Source organism: Mesoplodon mirus, assembly GCF_964341445.2.
Source record: "Mesoplodon mirus genome assembly, chromosome: 17".
NCBI classification, from domain to species: Eukaryota; Metazoa; Chordata; class Mammalia; order Artiodactyla; family Ziphiidae; genus Mesoplodon; species Mesoplodon mirus.
Genome location: NC_138993.1, coordinates 13,858,377 through 13,880,991, shown reverse-complemented (window position 1 = coordinate 13,880,991; position 22,615 = coordinate 13,858,377). Strand labels below are relative to the sequence as shown.

The 22,615-nt window shown below is 38.9% G+C and overlaps 1 protein-coding gene across 1 annotated transcript in view; it reads right to left on the bottom strand.

The window, feature by feature from the left end:
* FREM2 (FRAS1 related extracellular matrix 2) overlaps nt 1-22,615 on the bottom strand; it is a gene marked incomplete at its 5' end in the record, with an annotated part of 150,848 nt that overhangs the window by 38,867 nt on the left and 89,366 nt on the right. The window contains 2 exons of the mRNA XM_082601912.1: nt 734-943; nt 2,875-3,024. Of these exons, the coding sequence (XP_082458038.1) occupies nt 734-943; nt 2,875-3,024 (360 nt within the window). The remainder of the gene's footprint in view (nt 1-733; nt 944-2,874; nt 3,025-22,615) is intronic.

Genomic DNA, 22,615 nt, shown 5'->3' with positions numbered 1-22,615 from the left:
GTAAGGAGATAACAGAAAGTGTCTTGTGTTGAGAAATGGAAAAAGACCATTAATACTCAAGGGTTTGTGCAACCCCATGTGGTTCCACCCATCTGTGGGAGAGAGTTCTTGACACACAATCAAGATATTGATAACAATCTCAGTTTTTTAAATTTGCGAGGAAGACTGAAAGTTTTCTTCTGAGACCATTTAATTCTATCAGAATAATCAGGATGAGAAAGTAAGACTTGGTCAGCTAAGGTATTATTATGGGTTGAACTGTGTCTCCCAATTCACAGGTTGAAGTCCTAAAACCCAGTACCTCGGAATGTGACCTTATGTGGAGATAGGGTCTTTAGAGAGCTAATCAAGTAAAAATGAGGTCATTAGAGTGGGCCCTAATTCAATATGACTGGTGTCCTTATATAAAAGGGAAATTTGGACACAGAGACACACATAGAAGCTGATGTAAAGACACATAGGGAAAAGATGGCCATCTACAAGACAAGAGAGAGGGCTGGAACAGATTCTTCTCTTGCATCCCTTAGAAGGAAGTAATCCTGCTGATACCTTGATCTTGGACTCCTAACCTCCAGAACTGTCAGACAAGAAATTTCTGAGTCTGTAGTACTTTGTTATGGCAGCCCTAGCAAACTAATACAGGTATATAAACCCTAGTTTGTCATTTTACTTAACAGTTATATAAACTCTAGCTTATCATTTTACTTATCATCATAAATTAATAAACACTCACAATCTGAGACAGAATCATTTATGGCCACGGTGGCTTTGCTGGGATCACCAAGGGCAGCATTCATAGGCATTCGAAGCACAAGTTCAAATTTCTCGATTCCCTCCAGCACCGGTTGTCCAAGATCATCCAGAATGATAACACGAACAGTCTGCATGTTGACTCCAGGTGCAAAATCTAAATGACGACTGATTCCCACATAGTCTGTTCCAGCTATGACAGTAACAGAAGAATTTTTCAGTTGGGGACTAAATTTAAACAAAATGAGAAGCAAACTGTGTAGATATATTTATAATCCTTTTTAAAATATATAGACTAGCATACCGTTACAGAAAACACATTTAATGGAATGCAAAAGATTAGTGTCTAACCTTTTGGTTATGGAGATGGTAGATCAAAGATCAGGTTCTGAACTTTGTCTTATCTGTGTCTAACAAGTTATTTTACCTTTAGTTATCTTAGCTTTCTGTCTTATAGTTTGTTTTTAATCTATTTTGGAATTCTCAAGTAGAACTAATAAAAATCAGGTCTAGGGCCTCCCTGGTGGCGCAGTGGTCGAGAGTCCGCCTGCCGATGCAGGGGATACGGGTTCGCGCCCCGGTCCGGGAGGATCCCATATGCCACGGAGCGGCTGGGCCCGTGAGCCATGGCCGCTGAGCCTGCGCATCCGGAGCCTGTGCTCCGCAACGGGAGAGGCCACAACAGTGAGAGGCCCGCGTACCGCAAAAAAAAAAAAAAAAAAAAAAAAAAAAAAAAAAAAAAATCAGGTCTAAAAATAACCAGGATATCAATCAAGTGTTTGATTATCATACATTGTATATGAAGTATAAATATTGAAATTTTGTTATCATTAGTTAAATATCCAAGTCTATTTTCAGAAGCTACTACAGAACTTTAGGTGTGTGACTGCCTGCTGGTTAAAACAACACATTTCAGATACAAGCTTTTGTCTGACATGCTTCACCCACACCTGCCCCAGAGACATATTTGGCTTTTGGCTTATTATTTTTCAGACTGTGGGGCACGTACTAGTGTTGACATCTCCATTTATGTTCTAAAGTAGTTTAAAAAACAAAACTTTCTCTTAACCTTTAGGCACTACATCCAAAAAGACGGGGAATAGGGGAGAGTGTTCAGTATTATTTCTTCCTTGTTTTCATACCTTCTGCTCTTCTAACTCTCATTTTGTATCTGTTTACCTCTGAATATGCAACTATATTTGAGTATGTGTCTTTAATTCATTTTTAAAAGTCTCTGTATCTGAATCTCACTGTGGTTCCTTCCGTGTTTTTCTTTTCCTCTTCTTCTTCACCTTTATTCTCATCTCTTTCTTTGATTTGAATTTTCTCTATAGAAATGACTAATTTGGCTAAACAAATGTTTATTGGACACCGGCTACATGCAAAACACTATGCTGGTTCTACAACATTTAAAAAGTGAAAACTTAAGGGTGACTTATAAAATGGGATGAATGATATGTGTGATGAATGTGTGATGTGTGTATGACGTATGTGTGTGGGCATGTGTAAGAGATAGTTTGTACTGTTGGTCATTTAGATGGGACAAAAAAAGGAAATTTCTTAACTTATGCTTGTCCTAGCTTTATGATAAATTTTTAGCAGATGTAGATTCCAGAATAAAAGGCAAGCATGTGTCGACTAGGACAGATTGTATAATGAAGTATAGGCAAAGTCTCTGGGTCCCAAGTATTTATGGGGACATTTGTTTAAAATGAGGAAGGAGCCAAGCTGGAGATGCATACCTGCATGATACTTAAATGCCACTAGATTTCTCTGAGGGTGGCCTTCACGATTATTCTAGTTGTGCATATGATGTCATAATATTCAACAATGGTAGATTTCCCAAGTATAGAGAACCAATTCATGCAAATAAAGGCATTCAAATGTAGAGTCTTTGACTTATATGTTTATAACTCAGCTTTTGATTTGTGGCCCTTTAGATGTATTTTCTCACAATAGTAAATAGAGCCTAGATTTACCGACTATACAGTAATAATTTCAGAAAAAATTACATTCAACCAGACTGCTTAAACAGAAGTGAAGTATTTGGGCTTTAAGGTATTTCATCAGGGTAAGTTGAAAATTGTAGAATACTCAAGAGAGTTGCTGTAGGAAACTGCTCACCATCGGCGGAGGGAGGGTCTGTTTTCTGAGATCTCACAGTGACGCTAGAAGCCTGGGACAGGTCAGTGCCGGTTCTCCACACCCGCACGTCCACAGAGCCTATGCTCTCGTCCACAGGGTACTCGACGTCACCAAAGTAGAGGATGGGTTCTGTTAAGAAGGAAACAGAAACCATTTCTGTTACGTTTACTTTTCCACATCAAACTGTACGATGAAATTCCAAAGAACAGTTCGCTTCATCTTATCGACTTCCTTATACCATCATTTTTTTTCCTTTTAGCAAGATAACATCTCTTTAATCTCTAGACTTACACAGTTTTCAGATCAAAATGCCTCTGTTGAAAAACAAAAATACATATGGTATACATATGGTAAAAAGTTCCTGAATGGAACTTTTTTTTATTGCTTATTTTTGTTGTTGTTGTTTTGCTGTGTTTTGTTTTGGTGGCGCTGCATGGCTTGTGGTATCTTAGTTCCCCGAAAAGGGACTGAACCCATGCCATGGCAGTGGAAGCACCGAGTGGACCACCAGGGAATTCCCTCTAATGGAGCATCCTTATCTTGAGGCATATGAGTTACTCTTTCCCCTGTATGTGGGGTTATAAATGGCTTCTAAATGTACTTCCTAAAAGTTGAGCTGGTAAAATAGCAGCAAAATGAAACAAAACACATAAAGCTGAAATTTTATGAATTTGGCCCGACGGCTCATTTTACTGTCTCCTACCGGGTCATCACTCTGGAGACTATTTGCATAATGACATCTTCTAGTCCATCAGTCCACTGTCTTTGGGTCTCTTATAACCCCTAGAGAGTTAGCCCCTACTGGCATAACTAGAATATATATGATTATGAGTCCTGAAGACTTTAGGACATGATAGTAGGTTACCTATAGGGTTTTGGGGGTACTCTATACTAACTGAGGTTCCACTAGAGAAATAATCTCATACCAAGGGGCTTACATTTGTGTGTGTTTTTTTTTTTTTTGGCGGTACGCGGGCCTCTCACTGCTGGGGCCCCTCCCGTTGCGGAGCACAGGCTCCGGACGCGCAGGCTCAGCGGCCACGGTTCATGGGTCCAGCTGCTCCGTGGCATGTGGGATCTTCCCGGACCGGGGCACGAACCCGTGTCCCCTGCATCGGCAGGCGGACTCTCAAGCACTGTGCCACCAGGGAAGCCCTTACATTTGTTTTAAACGTATATGAAAATCATGTGACTTAGGCCATTAAAACAGGACACATACTTTGGAGACTTTGTATTTTTCTCCAGTATTGACGATGAATTGATCTAACCATCATTCCGTGTCTGATTCCACCCGTGACCAGCAGTTTACCCTGTGAGACAGCTGCCAGAGTCTGAGGGATAGCAGTTAGCTGACTAATGAAGAAAGCTGGGAGGTGATTTGTGAGCTTTTAAAAAATTCCTCAAAACTTATTTTGAAATATTTATAGGCTTGTGGGAAATTGCAGAAATAGTAAATGGAGTATATACTTTACCTATTGTGAGCTTATCAACAAAGATAAATTAATTGAGTATATTCATGTGATAAGAGAAATAGTCCTTTGACTTGAGACACTTTAGTCATCTGTGTGTGGTTTTACAGGACTCCAAAGATCTAAGTCTAAAAGGTCATGCAACTCACATCAATGTTCCCTAAAACACAAGGTCATTCAAGAGATGACTATCACATTTCAGGGCATTTAATTGAATTACCAAACACAAAAATGAAGCAAAACCCTACAATTATGGCTCACAACCACAGGAAACCCATTTTGTGCACTGCTCAAGTTGAGTAAGGATTCTTTATTTTCCTTCCCCCAAATAAACTATCTTTATTGAAACTGGAAAATTGCGTTTTCTTTGTTTCTTCATATGCGAGCGTGATAAAAAGCACAGAGCTACCTGAACTCTTGAATAATACAAAACCAACCTTGGAAATGTTGCCTGCATATTTTGGTTCACGGGGTGATAAATCTGCCTACAGCATACTTTCACCTCCTTCTCATCCCTTCAGCCTGGACAGTGCTAGGGCCTGTGAGTGGATGTATACAGATGAAGGTATTATCTTATTAACCTCAGCCAAGGTGGACCTCAAATACAAACCAATGAATTCCTTACATTTCTCACGCTGAGTAGGGGGCAGAGGTGAAGACAAAACCCTGAAAATGCTTATTTTGACCAGACGGCCACACCAAGCACATCTGTGTGTCTTTTAAAAGGCTTTTGTAATGATTGCAGAGGCCTGATCATCTGCATCCAGTGAGTGATCTAAGCCTCTTCATATTCCTGGCAAACCACATCACTGTACAGATTATATTTGAGTTATGGAAGATATCTGTGAAATACAGTAAGGGAGACCCCCTATTTAATAATGACACCTCCCATATTCCTGTCTCTCTACTCCTCCCAGATACATACTAGAGGTGGAACAGACTAAAATCATGTGAGTGAATACGACCATTAATCACCAAATGGGCTACACAGAGACCAAATCTGGTTCTGCATGTGTGTGTTCAGACTCACTCCATCAACTGTAGATCAAGTGTTTTGATGTTATAGCTTAATGTGCAGTTCATATAAGAAAAAAAAGAGTTCTATGTATTCAATAGTACTCTGAAAATTTTTATCCAAGTTGTCATTAAGAGTGAAGATAATAGTTACCACATGTAGAACATTTATTATGTGTCTGACATATGTGCTTTATGCATGTGTGTGTGAGAGAGAGAGAACGAGAGAGGGAGGGAGAGAGAGACAGAGGCGGGAGGTCACAGCACATGTAACAATGCAATAAATAATAAGATTTATGTGAATGATGCAAACAATATATCATATCGCCATTGTATAGTGTGTGGTTACCTCCAGCAGAAAGAAAGAGGGGGAATGCAAAAAGGGTTTTAATCCTAAACCTCTCAATTTTACCACTGCAGCTAATAGAACGCATTAGGAAAGATATTTCTCTCCTTAAGATTGATTTTTTGCCTATCTGTAGATTTAAGTTATTTATGTACTTTCTCTCCCTGTCTATGCTCTATTCATGATCATTGGAAAATTAGTCTATTAATCAATTGCAGTCACTACAACTAAAGTATAAAGTGACTCTGATGAAATTAAAACACATTTTAATAGTTTTTATTTATTCTCGTTAACTGCCTAGTTTCTTACATCATGAATAAAAAGAAATGGTGTGGCATTAGCACCTCTGTATCTTTTCAGTGTGGTTGAATGAGAACTGAAAAGAATAATCATTATTGTTATTTCAATTTCTCAATACCTTGTCATACGTCTCTAAAACTTAAATATTATTTATAATTATTACCATTTGTACAGAATCTTATATAATGTGAACGATTTAAAAATCCTTCAAGCAGTGAGTCGAGTTATAGATAATTGCTCAAGATAATTGGCAAGAGTTTCCTTGACCATTTTAATGTGTAGGTAATAAACTAGTGAAAGGAAGAGAAAGATAAATGGATGAAACTGTCAACAGTTAAAGGATACCTATGCGAAATTCAGAAGAATTGCTTGTTCTTGCAAATTATTATCATTTATGAATAAGATTTTAACTCACCTCTCTTTGGTAAGATGCTTATTTGTTTGTTTTTATCCAGGAGCTTGGTTTCTCTTAAAAGTTAAGTAAACGGTAGACCTTTGTCTATTAGTTTTGTAAATATCCATATTACAACTTCAAGTAGATCAGAAAGAAAAAAACTATTTAATTGTGTAATCAGATCTTAAATACACACCGTGCCTTGTAAGTTCACAATCTTAATAGAGAAAACAGTCAGTGGCTGGTAGGTATTACTACCTGGAATGAGACAATATCAAATAAAGTCATGTAGCCCACACCCACAAAATACCATACAACAGTCATTCGTCACCACTCCACCAACCACAGGTGACACAGCAGAATGCACGTTTATTCCCCCAGCAGAGAAAAGAAAAGTTATATACAAATAGTGTGAGGGAAGCACAAGGGAGGTTTTTAAATTGGCCACGTGAAATAGTGTGAATTTCTTAAGGGAAGCCAAACTCTCTCTCTGTATCCTTTGTGGTGTTAATACTTTTAAAGAAAGGGCACAGATCAAGGCATTGCCTACCGAAGAGTCTGTTTTAGTTCATTAAACATTAATATGCTTTTCAAGGTTGGGAATACTTTCAATACAAACAACACAGATAGAATCATGTCTATTTCTTGCAAACATAGTTGATGAGGAGGCTTGGCAAGCCGTACAACACACACACCTGCAATGAAGACAAAGGGAAAATCATTTAAGTTTTTCCCCACAGGGAAAAAGTGAACTTTTTTCCTTTGCTGAGTCTGTGGTGTCTAGATTGATGTTTACCATTACTTTGTGTCTCATGAGATGAAAGGAAGAGGTGCCAGTAGTAATTGCTATCTGGAGCCAAATCTTATTTACTCACGTGTACCTGGAACATTGGTCAAGTAGGCTTTGTAGCTCTAAGATGTTTGCTTAGAATTGAATAAAAAAAAAAAAAAAAAAACCTTCTACGCCATCTTTTGGTTCAGTGCTGAAAATAATACAAAGGAACCTCCCTAAATGATTTCCAATTCAGATCTCTCTTCTGAGTTTTGGACCTTGATAACTGGCTGCCTACACAACCCCATGCCGTGGGCACCTCAGGGTAAACTCTCAAACAGAGGCAGAGTCACCACCACTGCCCACCCCCTGGTTTCTCTCTATGTCACTGCCACTACCTTAGATGCAGCCAGCATCACCAGCCATTGAACTCTCCCAACTGCAACTTAGCTAGGCTCTTAACCAGAGGCCATCCTCCAAAGCAAATCTCATCATGGCAATCCCTTTGCTGAAAGCCTTTCAATGTTTCAACGCTCTTAGGGTTGCTAACAGACATTTTAACATTGGTTAAAAACACTGGTTTGCAAAACACTAAACATTTGGTCTCAGTTTGCCTTTTAAATCTCATTTTGGCCTCCTTTCTACCCCAAAATCCAGTGCCTTGAACGTCTTAAACGTGGCACTCCCGGTCTCTGCTATACCACTGCCATTGCTTTGAACACTCTTCCCTCCTCCGCACAGGATAACTCGGGCTCCTTTCAGATTTCTTTTTATTTTTTGGACGCACCACACAGCTTGTGGGATCTTAGTTCCCTGACCAGGGATCGAACCCAGACTCCCTGCAATGGAGGCGCGGAGTCCTAAACCACTGGACGTCAGGCAATTCGGGTTTCAGTAGAAGTCACTTGTGCTGGGGAGCACCCTGTCTTCCCTCGTCAACCCCGCGCCCCTCCCCAGTCACCTCAGGCTTGTATCCCTCACTGTCTCTGAGCTCTCTAAGGGGAGGAATTAAGCCTCCTTTACTCACTGAATCTGGAGCAGGTCCACAGGGGCAAGGAAGCCCACCACAATGAACTCCAAGAGAAGCGGGTTTTTTTTACTTTCACTTTTTAAATACTTTGCCTCCAGGCATTTCCAAGTTGGATGTGCATTAGAATCAGCCAAGGAGATTTAAAGATACAGATGCTTGTTCTCACCTCCAATTTATCGAATCATAATTTCCAATGGGTTCCCCCAGGCACCAGTGTTTTCTCTTTTTCCTTCCTTCTTTCTTTCTTTCTTTCCTTTCTTCCTTTCTTCCTTCCTTCCTTCCTTCCTTCCTTCCTTCCTTCCTTCCTTCCTTCCTTCCTTTCTTTCTTTTTTTAAGTTGACTATATTTTTTAGAGTAGTTTTCAGTTCAGAATTGTTTTCAGAGCAAAACTGAGCAGAAGGTACAGAGATCTACCATATACTCCCAGCCCCACCCATGTATCTCACCAGTGCTTTTGAAAACCTCTACAGGTCTCAGCAACCTTCAGGTTGTTTTAGCTCATGTCAGTGTCTTTAGCAAATAATAAGTAATGGATAGATACCACACTAATTGTTTTGATTTCAGTATCTTACTTCATCCTTACAGCCACCCTATGAGGTACGTACTATATTAGTCCTCTTTTCACAGATAATGAAACTAAGGATTAGGGAGATTAAGAGATTTGCCCAAAGTCACACATCAAGGAAATGGTGGATTAGGATCCACGCCTAGATAAAATGTGTGCCCTTAACTAAGCTAACTAACCTTAACTAAGGCAACCATAATACTGAAGGTTGTCACAAAATTTTAATGAACATAATTTTTACCCTGAATTCAATGTATGGAGGTTTATCATATAGAAATGCTAACATAAGAGTACAAAGATACATACACAAGTATGTTGTACTTCATTTGTACTCAGGCACAATTGAAAACAAGCCCAAAATCCCTCAGAGGGGGACTGGTTGAATTACAGTTCATTGAGAAAATGAAACACCAGGCTATGAAGTTGATTTTTTTTCTTTCCTTTTTTTAGGGTAGAAAAGCTAGTGAAGACATTGACGTCTGGTTAAAGACAGTTTTGTGATTTTACACCCTCTATTTGGCTTTGTCAGCAGCAATGATAGATTAAAAATTAAAGATAGCATGCCATTTCTTTTTGGTAGCTTTGAAGACTTTCCCTGTATCATTATTATGCTTGATAAGGAAAGGGAAAGCTATGATCAAAACAAGATAAGCATGTCTGTGAACTAAAAACGTAACAGAACAACAGGACATCATAGTGGTGAGTGGAGCCCAAAGCAAATGGTTCTGCTGGCCTCTTAAGTCTGCACAAAGGCTGTGAATCAACACTGGAGTCATAGAAACCAAAGGAAAACGGAACTCAAGAGTGAGGGCAAAATCAACATATTTTCAGCCCTTAAAGATGAAGAGGTTTTCTTACCTAGAGATGCACACTGAGAAATTGCTAAAAACACAGAAGAAAAGTAAAATCAAATGGAGGAACTGGATGCAAGACACTTTGCTGAGCAATCAATAAAATATGCTGGTAAATCCAACTATTGATTGCAAGCATAAATAATCATCGTAACTGATATTTTCAACTTAATGCTGAAACTGAAACTTGGAACAACAGAGAGGAAGTTATAAACAGACAAATTCAGTGTGTGTCTAAACTATTCCATGTCCTTGTCTTTTTCAAGAGAGTAAACTTTGTTAGGCAGATAGTAAAGTATCTTCATTAAAATTATGAGTTGCCACCAAAAGACAGAAACCAGTAGAAAATAAAAATCACAAAGGATACGGAAAACTTTCTTGGCATAACAAGAAGGTGTAGGGCTTCCCTGGTGGCGCAGTGGTTGAGAGTCCGCCTGCCAATGCAGGGGACACGAGTTCGGGCCCCGGTCTGGGAAGATACCACATGCCGCGAAGCGGCTGGGCCGATGAGCCATGGCCGCTGAGCCTGCGCGTCCGGAGCCTGCGCTCCACAACGGGAGAGGCCACAGCAGTGAGAGCCCCGCGTACCGCAAAAAGAAAAAAAAAAAAGAAGCTGTAAAGGAGGGAAAAAAAATAAAGGAAAAATCCACATGCAGAAACCCCAAATAAAAAGCCCAAATATATTGCCATAACTAGAATAAGGCAAACTGCTTATCTTTTCTTATTTAAAACAGATGGGCTGGATTAAAAAACAAAAAGACAAACAGACATAAAAAAGTAGCTGTAAACAAAATTCGAGGAAAATATGAAAACTATAAGGATGTAAGAAGGCTACGTTAAGCCAACAGGAGAAAAGCAAGGCAGTGTAGCAACATTAACAAAAGTCCAAATACAATTTAGAGCAAATTCATTAATACAGAGGAATTCTACATAATACAAAACAACTGCCAACCAAGATTATCTGACATTCTTGAATTTGTATTGAAATATATAAAGCAAAAATTGACGATTATAGGAAAATATTGATTAATCTATGATTTTAGTGGGTTTTTAAAATCTTACAATGCTCAGAAAATGACAGATGAGGCAAAACAATTTAGTAGGAATATTTTTAAAAATCTCAACATAACCTTTGTCTATAGCATGTATGTATCCCTGACCCCCAAAACAAAAGATTGGTAGCCAAAATAAATTAAAACTTTTATAAATCTACAACAAAAATTTTAACAGCAAATGGAAAAATTGAAAAATTATATAAACATTCAAATCTCAGGAGAGAAAACTTTCACTGTTATATGAAAATAATCTTAAAATGAGATATTATTTAATATTCATAAGATTAGCAAAACCCAAATAGTTCAACAATGTGTGGAAACAGACATTCTCAGATGCTGCTGGTAGAAAGGCAATTGATTCAATCACTTTGGAGAGATTTAGCAATATCTGGTAGAATTGAACTTGCACATCCAGCATGACCCATCAATTCTATCTTTAGGTATACACCCTAGAAAAGTTCCATACATGTATATTCAGGAATATTTACAAATATGTTCAGTGCAACATTATGTATACATACAAAATCCAATGTCAGTAGGGCAGTAGGGGAATGGATAATTAACACTCATCTAAATTCATCAAAATAACCAGATCTTGAAAACACGATGCTGAGTTTTAAAAAAAAAAGCAAGTTGAAATAGATATTTATCCCATTCACGATCATTGCTACTTTGGAGGACCATGGTAGTTGAATGGTACTAGAAGGAAACTTATGTTTTATGTCTAATGTTTGATTCCTTTAAAGGACCTGAAGCAACTATGAAAAATAGAACACTGGTTAATTTTAGATAGAGCACACATTATGCTGTATTATTTTTGTACATTTCTGTAAAGAAAAAAAATTTTTACATGGTAGTTATAGAATGGTATGCATAAAATAATTCATGTTGTTCATACACATATTATTGATGCACAGAAAAGTAAGAAAGAATATATATCAAATTGCTAACTGGTTATTTCTTAGAGATGGGATTATGAGGAAATTTTACCTCCTTTGCTGCACATTTCTTCCACACACTAATTTGCTATATATTTTAATTTTTTTCCCCCAAGTAGCATCTATTACGTTTCTAAATAGGAAGAAAAAAATTAGATTAACTTCCTTCTATAACATCTTGTAAAAAATTAGTTTTAAATAATTTTGACTGGGCCTTTCCCTACCTTTCTTTCAAAAAATATGTAAACACACATTCTTAAGAAAGACCTAATATTTAGTCTCTAAAAAGCACTTTCAAAATTCTTGTTGAAAAAAAAAAAGGTCAAATATATGTTTGAGTATATATCAGTTTAAAGGCATGTTTTGACATTTCTTTTCCTTGCCAACTATAATTTTCTCAGAAAGAATAAAGAAAAGTCAGGACATGTCTAAGATGCTTATAACTTAAGGACTGAATCTTCCCAAGATTTCAGCTGAGAATATGTGGTGAGCCTTTCCCAAAAAAGATACTATAATCAGAGATTCTACTGTCAATCTAGTTTCACTCCAAAACTCTGATTTTGCCTTTTTCAGGGTCGATACAAGTCTAAAATAAAATTTAAATTTTAAGGTCATCAGAGTTTTCCACCATCCAGTAGCATTTGAAGAAGGCTTCCTGAATATTCTTTATTCAACAAATATTTCTGAGAACCCATCTCTAGCAGAGTGTTTTTAAAACTCTTTTTTGTTTCTATCCTATATGATATCACATCATATAAACAAGGGAGAGGAAGGAAAACTGGTTATAATTCTCTAACTGATTTCTCAACTCAATGGATTCAATTTACAATTTCCTAAACAGTACTCTTTGTAGCATCTAAAACTGAATGTAATGATAAGTACTAGGCAAATAAGAGATATCTTGCATATGTGAAAAAGATATTTATTATCTCATGAGTGGGATAGAAAAAGATCTGAAAACAACTTAAAAGCTCATCAATATGGAATTTTTAAAATACGTTACAGCCACACTGTGGAATACTACGTAGCCAGTAAAAAGAACCAGTAGGTTTATGACACAAAAAGCTTTTTGTGTCATACATTGTTATGTGAAATAATTATAACATAAAATAATATGCATAAAATAATCAAGTAGAATAACAAACATTAATTGAGTATTTTCAGTATGCCTGAATTGTTCTAAGTGCTCATAACCCTTTGAGGTAGGTATTATTATCATCTCCACTATACAGATAAGGAAACTGAAGTCCAGGAGTTCCAGATCAATAGCCAATAAGTGGAAAGGAAGTCAGACTGCCTCCCTCTAGAATATGTGCTCGTTGTCTCTTCACTATAACAATAATTACTTCTAATGAAAGTAAAAGAAAATGTGTGCATGTAATTGTGTGTACAGAAAAGCCACACAATGTACTTAAGTGACCTCAAGGGAGAGGTGTGGGCCTGAAGAGGGAGATAAGATAAGACTACTGCCATTTAGTTTACGTACTTCTCTATGGTGCTCATGTAATAATTTTGTAATGAAAGTATTAATACTAAGCAAGAACTAATCTGCATAACACACCTCCATTAAACATAACCTCAAAATATTAGATTTAAGAAAAATATTTATTACAGAGTGGAAAATCTGTTCTCTCTTGTTAAAATCTTTAAAAAAATTTTTTACTCTTAACAGATTCTGGCATCTTTACCAACTTGCTGCAGTATTTCTCAGTGGTGTGGATGAGTATCCTCTCTAGGGAACTGAGAAGTTATTGCATTTTCCAAAAAATCATTATCTAAGACTCTGCAAGGTCCTGCAAAGTGTGTCTTTCCATTTTCACATCTAACCTCCTCCCAGTCGACAGCTGTCAAGCAAGTCCTGCAGCTCATTCTTCTCACATGGCGCTTTTCACGCTGTATTCACATGACTCATTCACTCACTCATCTCCCTCATTAGACAGAGACCTCCCTAAAGGCAGAAATCAAGTACTACTGTTCATCCATAAACTCCAATGAGAAGCGTGGAGCCTGACATACGAGGTCATAAAATAATGTGTGGAGACATAAGCTAAGACTGATACTGCTTCCAGTCTCTAATCCAAAGTAATCATCATTATGGCTCTAAAGCTCATCTTGTGAAAACACACCAATTAATATTAAAGCTAGTGCAAGAGTAATACTATGATGTAATATCTACTTTTACTGAGTGTCTGCCTCTGCAGGTCACATCACAATCTCTAGAATCTTTGTTATATTACCTATAGTGCTCCCAACAGACTTATAATGTCATTATTTTTATCTGCTGTTTACAAAAATGACATTGAAACTTAGAGAGATTAAATAACTATCTCAAGGTCACATAGCTCATATATAGTGGAGGCAGGATTCAAATGTAAGTTTCTAAGACTGCAAAATCTGTGCTTTTTTCATTATGTAGTACTTTCTCTGAAAATGATTAAAAAATGGAAAAGTGAGCATTTTTAGAATATTTTTCTTTAAAGAAGTGTAATGAGAGTCTGTAAAGACAGAGACACAATATTCCATGTAAGAGAAAAATTAGAATATGTTATAGATCAGTATTCCTCAGTTGTGAAGGTAAATTTCTTCATTAAAAAAACAAGAGCGCACCATTACAGGAAGAGGGAAAGAAAATTAAGATGCCACCTTATTCTTAAATTCTCCATTCATTTAAAATTGTTACTGCTCCCCAAATCACCAATCAGAAGGCATGCATGTCTATTTTTATTCCTGCAGACTAAAGTGAATTTCATAAAATTTCAGAGTCTGCAGAGACTTTGACATCGGGGTGATTTATGTGGGAATCCCAACAGCTGAACGAAGAAAGATTACAGCCAACATGGTGTCAAACACAACCTGTGTGAAGTCTCAGGAATAAAAGCATGTGGTTGACACTCAAAAAATAAATAACCTTGACCACAGACTCTTCAATAACCGACACTTGAAACATGCCTGCAGGTGGCAAAGGAAGTGCCTCCAGAATAAATAGCCAAAGCTGTTCCACTTCAAGCTGAGGGAGTGTGTTCCTTTTTTGTAAGAATCCTCCTTCCCTGTTCTTCCTTGTGAGTATTACTCAGTAGCAGTGGCCAACTCTGCTCCATTGCTTCTTAGCTACAACCTGAAAAGTGGTCCCAGAAGTCTTCCATCCTCTTGCAGTTTGATGGGGAAAAAACACAGGAAACTGTCCTACTAGCCATGAGGGCAAGTCCCCTTTCAGTCACTTCTGAAATGCCTGACATTGGGGAAGTCAACCTGTTTGGTTCTTGGATTTCTTTTTTTTTAATTTTTATTGGCGTATGGTTGCTTTACCATGTTGTGTTAGCATCCGCTGCACAACAAAATGAATCAGCCATACACATACAGATATCCCCTCCCTTTGGGACTTCCCTCCTATTAATGCACCCCAATGTTCATAGCAGCACTATTTACAATAGTCAGGACACGGAAGCAACCTAAATGTCCATCGACAGAGGAATGGTTCTTGGATTCCCGGTCTGCAAATGGAGGAAACCCAGTTTAGCTGTGCGAAGTCAGATCACAAAGCTTTCGGGTCTGTGCACCTTCTTCCTAGTCTTCTCGGATTGGTGGTTTTCTCGTGGATAATGATACTAGCTTGCAGCTATTTCTTTCATTCAACATTTTATCTACGCTGTCTTTATTTTTTATTGAAAAGAAAACAGTTGCTTCCTCTCAAGGAAAAATAAGAGTTAAAAAACCATTCTTTCTCATAAATGGTTTGCACACTAAAGAGAAACCATAAACCCAGATGATAAAAGTGTAGGCATTATGATTTTCATGTGACTTCTCATATTCAGATAAAATGTACTCAGTAATATACATGGGTCCTAAGAGAACATCGTGTTTAATCCTTTAGATTTGTGTACATTTATAGAGGATGAAATCTGTCTAATATTTTTAAAAAGTGAAATTAAAAACAATAGAGCCATATAACCTCCTGGGATAAAAGGAACAGTCCTGGGCTTCCCTGGTGGCGCAGTGGTTGAGAGTCCGCCTGCCGATGCAGGGGACACGGGGTCGTGCCCCGGTCCGGGAAGATCCCACATGCGGCGGAGCGGCTGGGCCCGTGAGCCATGGCCGCTGAGCCTGCGTGTTCGGAGCCTGTGCTCCGCAACGGGAGAGGCCACAGCAGTGAGAGGCCCGCGTACCGCAAAAACAAAAGGAGCAGCCCTGAGTTAGGGCTGAGTTGTGTGAACTAAGTGGTTAAAAGTAGCTCGGGGACTTCCCAGGTGGCCCTGTGGTTAAGAATCTGCCAGCCAATGCAGGGGACACGGGTTCGAGCCCTAGTCCGGGAAGATCCCACATGCCGTGGAGCAACTAAGCCCATGCGCCACAGCAACTGAGCCTGCCCTCTAGAGTCTGCGAGCCACAATTACTGAGCCCACGTGCCACAACTACTGAAGCCCGCGTACCTAGAGCCTGTGCTCCACAACAAGAGAAGCCACCGCGATGAGAAGCCCATGCACCGCAAAGAGTAGCCCCTGCTCGCCGCAACTGGAGAAAGCCCGCGCGCGGCAATGAAGACCCAACACAGCCAAAAATTAAAACAGAAGAAAAAGAAAAAGAATACAGGAGGAAAACCAGGTTAGAGCAAGAACTACTGCTGCTCTTTATTTTTTTCTTTGATTTGCTTTGATTTCTTTCAGAAGCTAAGGCACTAGGGCCATGGTTACTTGTATGCTTATATTACTTTCACTGTTTCAAAAGAAAAAGAAGAAAAGAAATGAATTCCACACATAACTTAATTATTGGGTCTCCCATAATTATAACACAAGGGTTTAATGGAGTTTCCCTATTCACAGAAATGTCAAGGGATATCATGTTTTGAACAAGGTAATGAAGTTGTCCTCAGAGAATTAATCAAACATCTCCTGCTAACAGTTTATTTGTCCTCTCAGTATCCTGAAGTAGGTTCAGTACATAGTGCTATTAAGATGTACTGACATTTTAAAAAACTTCAAAATATGTATTCTGGACCAATGTCAGTTAAGACATGCAAGCTAGATGCATTGGGAGGATAACGATCCCCTGGAAAGTGGGTATAAATCTCTGTACTTCTTTCAACCCTGTTGTGTAGTGTAGATAGTATTTTACCAGTTTACTGAGCTGGAGACCACGCACCACAGATTCACAAGTGTAAAAGCAGCATCTATACTATTTATAATTTTATTTTGTACTTAAAAGTATCACCTTGCAGCACTGAGATTGTGAAGGACCCTATGGCTTTGGCTTTTTAAAGCTTTCCCTGGCAGTGAGTGTGGTCCTGAAAATTATCCCTTTGAAGAAGTGTGATTCTTGAACAACAACAAAAAAAAGAAGAATGAGCTTCTTGTTGGCATTTTGACCAGAATTTCAGCTTTGTGGCATCCTTCCTGAGACAGTGAAACAGATTGTTTGTGAAACACCCTCAGGGAAGTTGAAGCTGAGATACATTTCAGCCCTATGAAGTGTAAAGAGAAAGCTTTTTTCTCTCACAGTGTCAATATTCTGACTTTCCTGACTTTTTTATTATGAAGTACTGGCTAATAAAGCTCTACCAACCATTTAATTTCTTTGCCCAGGACTGTGTTTAACTCAGTGACTGCTGACTTGCACTGTGATTTGGCTCACCTGGACAGTGCAGCTCTCCTTACAATGATGAGACTGTCACAGCCCAAGGGGACATGTGACAATGCACATCAATTTCTGGGCTGCCAAATGCCATGACTCAAGTCTTTTTGATTCTTTGTGTGCCTTTCCCAGAACCCCAGGTCCCACTGGATGCCCCTTTGAAAGCACCCATTGCATGTGGAGCCTGGTTTGATCAGCTGCCATTTTTGTACCTGTTTGCCTACTTCCTTGTTGGAATCCTCTATGGATTGGGCCTGTCTTGTTCATCACAGTGTCCTTGGTGCTTTGGGGGATGCCCACTACTCAGAAGGGGGGCTACTAAGTGCTATACGGTGCTGATGTATATACATATGGAGTGAGGGCAGGACAGATCCTCCATCTCTTTTCCCCTGGCACAGCATCTGGTGCATTAGAGATGCTCAGCAAACATTTTAAATAAATAAATGTCTGAATATATATTATTTCAGTTGTCTGTTTCACTACGGCAGAATGAAGACCTGTGTCTTAGAGAAAGGATGCAGCGATGCTTTATGTCTCTAGAAGTGTGAAGGGAAAGTTTTATCCATAATTTTAAGTGTCTCAAATTGTTACAAATGGCCTAAAGAAAAGAGGTGGTTTTAGTTTTAGCTACATCTTATAATCCTAATATAGATTATTATTGTGATTATTTGTAGCATGATGTAGTCCACTATTTTTATCAAATGATATTACCCGTATACTTTACAGGGTAATCTTGTATCTCTTGAGGTCAGTAGCAAGTTTCTTGACGTCTGTTAAAAGAAGATTTAAGGCCAATGACAAAAAAAAAAAAGGTATGTATATGACTTCTAAACTAGGAATAAAGGGAGAGAAAAAGAGATTCAAATGTCTGCTTCAGTAAGAGAGAACAAAACCTGCTTCTTAGGGAGATCATAAAGCCTGTCAGCCTCCCATGAAAGGTAACATCTACCTGTGCAGAGGAAGTAAAGTATACAGAGAACAGGGAGGCCCATTCAAGATCTCTAATTCGAGAAGAACTGTTTCCGGTTGGTGACAAGTTTCTTAGGGAAGCAAACTAACAAGTTTCACATTTCTACAGTGACCAACTGACATGCCAACAGTGTCAGAAAATAGTACATACATTCCAAAATGTTTTTCTTAATTTTTCATTCTAATACAATAAAGGAGATGCTGTTGTCTATTTAGTAATGGATTTTTATGAAGTATATGTTCTCAACAACAGACCATAAGTACATAGTGCATTGTCTGGACTTACTAAATAAATACACAGACCTCTGTGATTTCACTGCAGTATTTCACAGACTTTGGCCTCTCTTTACATTATGGAGCATGCAGGTCAAGACTGTAAGTGTTCTGCTTTCAGCCAAGTTGCAGTTTTGGTTTATTGGCATTTTCTCTGTGCTTTATAATTTCAACAAAAGAATACACTAGACCTCTGTTGCTGGTGAATAATTTGGAATTTCCGATGCTATTGCTAACATTTACTAAGAGATCTTTTCTAATTATTCAATCTCTTATGAATTTTATTGTTTTTGATTATAGTATCTCTTTTAATAATTTTAAGCTTACAAACTCTGAAGTCTAGTATCTGAGAAGTTGCTTCTCAGATTTATGTGATGTTTAGCACTAACATGGAATTCACCTGTGACTGAGATCTTGAGGTTCCTATAACATGTGTAGTGGTCTGCTTCCGGGGTTTGAGTGATAATAAATCAGCAATATTTATCCTTTGATGTCTACAAGATGGTATTATATGGCCAGCGTTCACTCTCCTGTGTGGAAAAGATGGGAATCAGGCAGATAGTGTTACCATGAAAAAGACAAAACAAACACAAGACAGCATTTATCCATAAGGACTTGACAAGACAGCCCAAACCCAGTCCTTCAGAAGGGAAACCCTTCCACTGGACAACTTGCTAAATGATGTGGAAAAGCAATGCTTTTCCTTGTGCAAGTGAACTACCAGACTCCATCACATGTTCTCTTAATGATCCTGGAGGAGCTATAATTGGTAAAATGTGAACCAAAATAATTCATGTATAAGTTAGCCTTACGTCTATAACTGCTAACATTTTAAGTATTCTAGGGTCCTCACGTCTGCATGCACAGAAAAGGATACAGTTTGTTTCATTTCTATTAGCATGCCTCATGCTATTTTTGAGTATTACAGTGTAGAATATACAGTGTAGAATATCTATTAAATATACATGCTGCCAGTACAGTATGAAGTGGGCAGCATAGCGGTTGGTGCCATGGACTCTGTGGTCAGCCTGGCTAAATGCTTCTCAACTGTTTGACCTTGAGCAGGTTACCTAACTGCTCAAAGACAATAAAACTGAAGCATAACACAACCGGTTCATAGTCTGTGTGTCTCTGTGTTAAATGAAATCATTCAAGTAAGAGGCTTAGCACACCTGTTATTGTTATCATATATAATAGTTATAATATGATAGTTATAGTTACAATAACTATATATTATACTTATTATTACATGACATATATGATATCTATGGAGCCCTGAAAAATAGAGACATGAGTTAGTTTAATACTGCAAACAGTATGATCCTATTCAATATTGTAACCTTAATATCTTAGAACTACCCTAGCAGACAACATATCTGCAAGTTTACGTTCCATGTACTTGAGAGCTTATTGCTGGATGAACTGTCCCTATGTCCCGGCACAGTTCCCTGTGCTCACTTTCTGGGGAGCCATAAGGTCATTCTTCAATGTAAGTTATACAAAACGGCGAGCTGTTCTCATAAAGAACTCTGGAGCCTTTGCCTTTTCTGGTAATAGCGGTGAATGTTTTCATGCGACTGGCAGCAGAGATTCAAGTGGCTGCTTGCCAAGCTCGTGTGTGTGCAGAAGAACAAAGCTCCGAATGCCTTTCCTGCTGTGAGCAGTATACTGTATCAACAGTTTCAAAAAGAACAGTTCACAACAGCAGAGCAGCAAGTTCCTTTAGAGCCGGTGACCATAACAGGTTGAGTCAAACGTACCCCATTGCTAATGAACCTACTCCAGCAGCCTCGGACCCTTGCTTACTTGCCTTTATTTTAATTTGTGTCCCTGTACCCAAGCCCCATGTGGAGCCGTTCCCTATTAACAGCTGGCCTGCTGGGCTCTGAGTTCAGCCAGGTCCAGAATTAAGAAGAGAGGACTGGGGGTTGGGACCCTGTGGGTCCTCCCAAGGCCAAGCCTGGGAAGTCTCCCTTCTCTCTCCCCTCCAATTCATATTTAGTGAACGACTCACTCATTCACATTCACCAACGCTCTTTTTCTTCCTGCCCTCTCCCCTTCACGAGTTTGTTAAAAATGAATTAATCTTGGGCTTCCCTGGTGGCTCAGTGGTTGGGAGTCCGCCTGCCGATGCAGGGGACACGGGGTCGTGCCCTGGTCCGGGAAGATCCCACATGCCACGGAGCGGCTGGGCCCGTGAGCCATGGCCGCTGAGCCTGCGCGTCCGGAGCCTGTGCTCCGCAACGGGAGAGGCCACAACAGTGAGAGGCCCGCGTACCGCAAAAAACAAACAAACAAACAAAATAATTAATCTTGTAATTTCGAAAGCCCTCTCCTGAAACCATTACAATTTAAAAAAAAAATGATGTGAAGTGACTCTATATCATAAAATGGTTTATGTTTAACCCAATGGAGGTACAGAACGAGGGAACTAAACCACACTATTTTAGCTTTAAGTTATTTTAAAAACCCGTTTGTTTTAAAGGCCTAAAGGTGCACTTGTTACCTGACAACTCCAATAATATACTTCACTTTGTACATTTCCACAATTTTCTTGTAATATAACAAGTGACACTTAATTCCTATTTGCAACTAAGAGCCAAAACAACCTGCACATTAACATTTAGTAGAAATATATTCTAATAACCTTTCATTATTGAACTCAGCATATTTGAACAGAATGTCTCATCTTCTCTCAGCTTCCTTTCCCTAGACTGGTTCTCTCTCTTAACTTCCTGTTAATGAATGGTTTCTCCATTCCTTGAACCTGTCAAGCACACACGTTTTTAGACACATGTTTTTAAATTTCCCTCCTTACATGAGGTCCAAGTCTTAGCAGGTTTGATTCTCAGCAGTAGGTTGTTTCCTTTCCAGTCCCAACGTCCTCACCCTATAGGTCCCCACTTCCCTTTTTGGTTCCTATTCTGTTCACTTACACTGCTATCGAATTAATAACCTCCAAACATCGCTCTGATTATTGCACTCTTTTTTTTTTTTTTTTTTTGCGGTACGCGGGCGTCTCACTGCTGTGGCCTCTCCCGTTGCGGAGCACAGGCTCCGGACGCGCAGGCTCAGCGGCCATGGCTCACGGGCCCAGCCGCTCCGCAGCATGTGGGATCTTCCCAGACCGGGGCACGAACCCGTGTCCCCTGCATCGGCAGGCAGACTCTCAACCACTGCACCAACAGGGAAGCCCTAGTTGAGCTAGTTTTTAAAGTGCTCTCATACAGATGCTATTTGGTCCTCATGAAGATTCTGTAAAATAAGAAATTCAGGTGATAATACACTCAAATGAGGAAAACAGGTACAAGGAGACAAGTGGATTGGTGAAGATTCCTTGACTAGAAAGCAGCAAAAATGCGTCCACAGCCCAGATCTCCTGACACCTAATCCTGGAAGCCGTGCAGTGAGCCTTTCTCAGAAAAGGCAATGTGGCCAAATTGGATTGCCCTCTGCTCCCATGTCTTTCTCTCCCTCCTGCTTTCACGCATGCGATCTTGGAATACTTTGCCTTATTCTCCATTCACCTAAATCCTTTCCATGTGTTAAAGCCTTTATCTGTTCCTCCTCTTGACTCACAGAGTGGTCACACAATTGCTTTTAATCACACTCTGCCTTCTTCTGTCTGCTTTGTGGTGTTTCAAATTATTCCCGAAATAAATTATTCTCCTTTAACCTTTTATGTACTTAGGCTTTTTTTTTTTCCCAAATAAATTTTAAGCTTTCTGAGATCCCGGCCTCTGCCTTAAATGGCTTTATAGTCCCCACCTGTTACACTTAGTAAGTGCACAATAAATATTTGCTCTGTGTGTGGAATGTGAGATTAAATTTTTTTTAAATGCAAGACATTTCATATGTTTTCCTTTACCTTATTTTCATTTTCAAAGGGTATAATATCTACATCATTCAACTAGTATTCTTCCAATGTGGAAAAATGGATATAATCTTTATTATATTCAGCGAATTCTTGCAATGCCTCCCCACAGACCAGAAACTCATTAAACATCCATTAGCTGTCCCTGAATCCTTAGCATTATCAACTACATTAGATAGTCTGTTAAGGGCTTCAGTGCATTAATATTCTGAGCAGTCAGAACCTCATTTTTCCATTTCTTGATT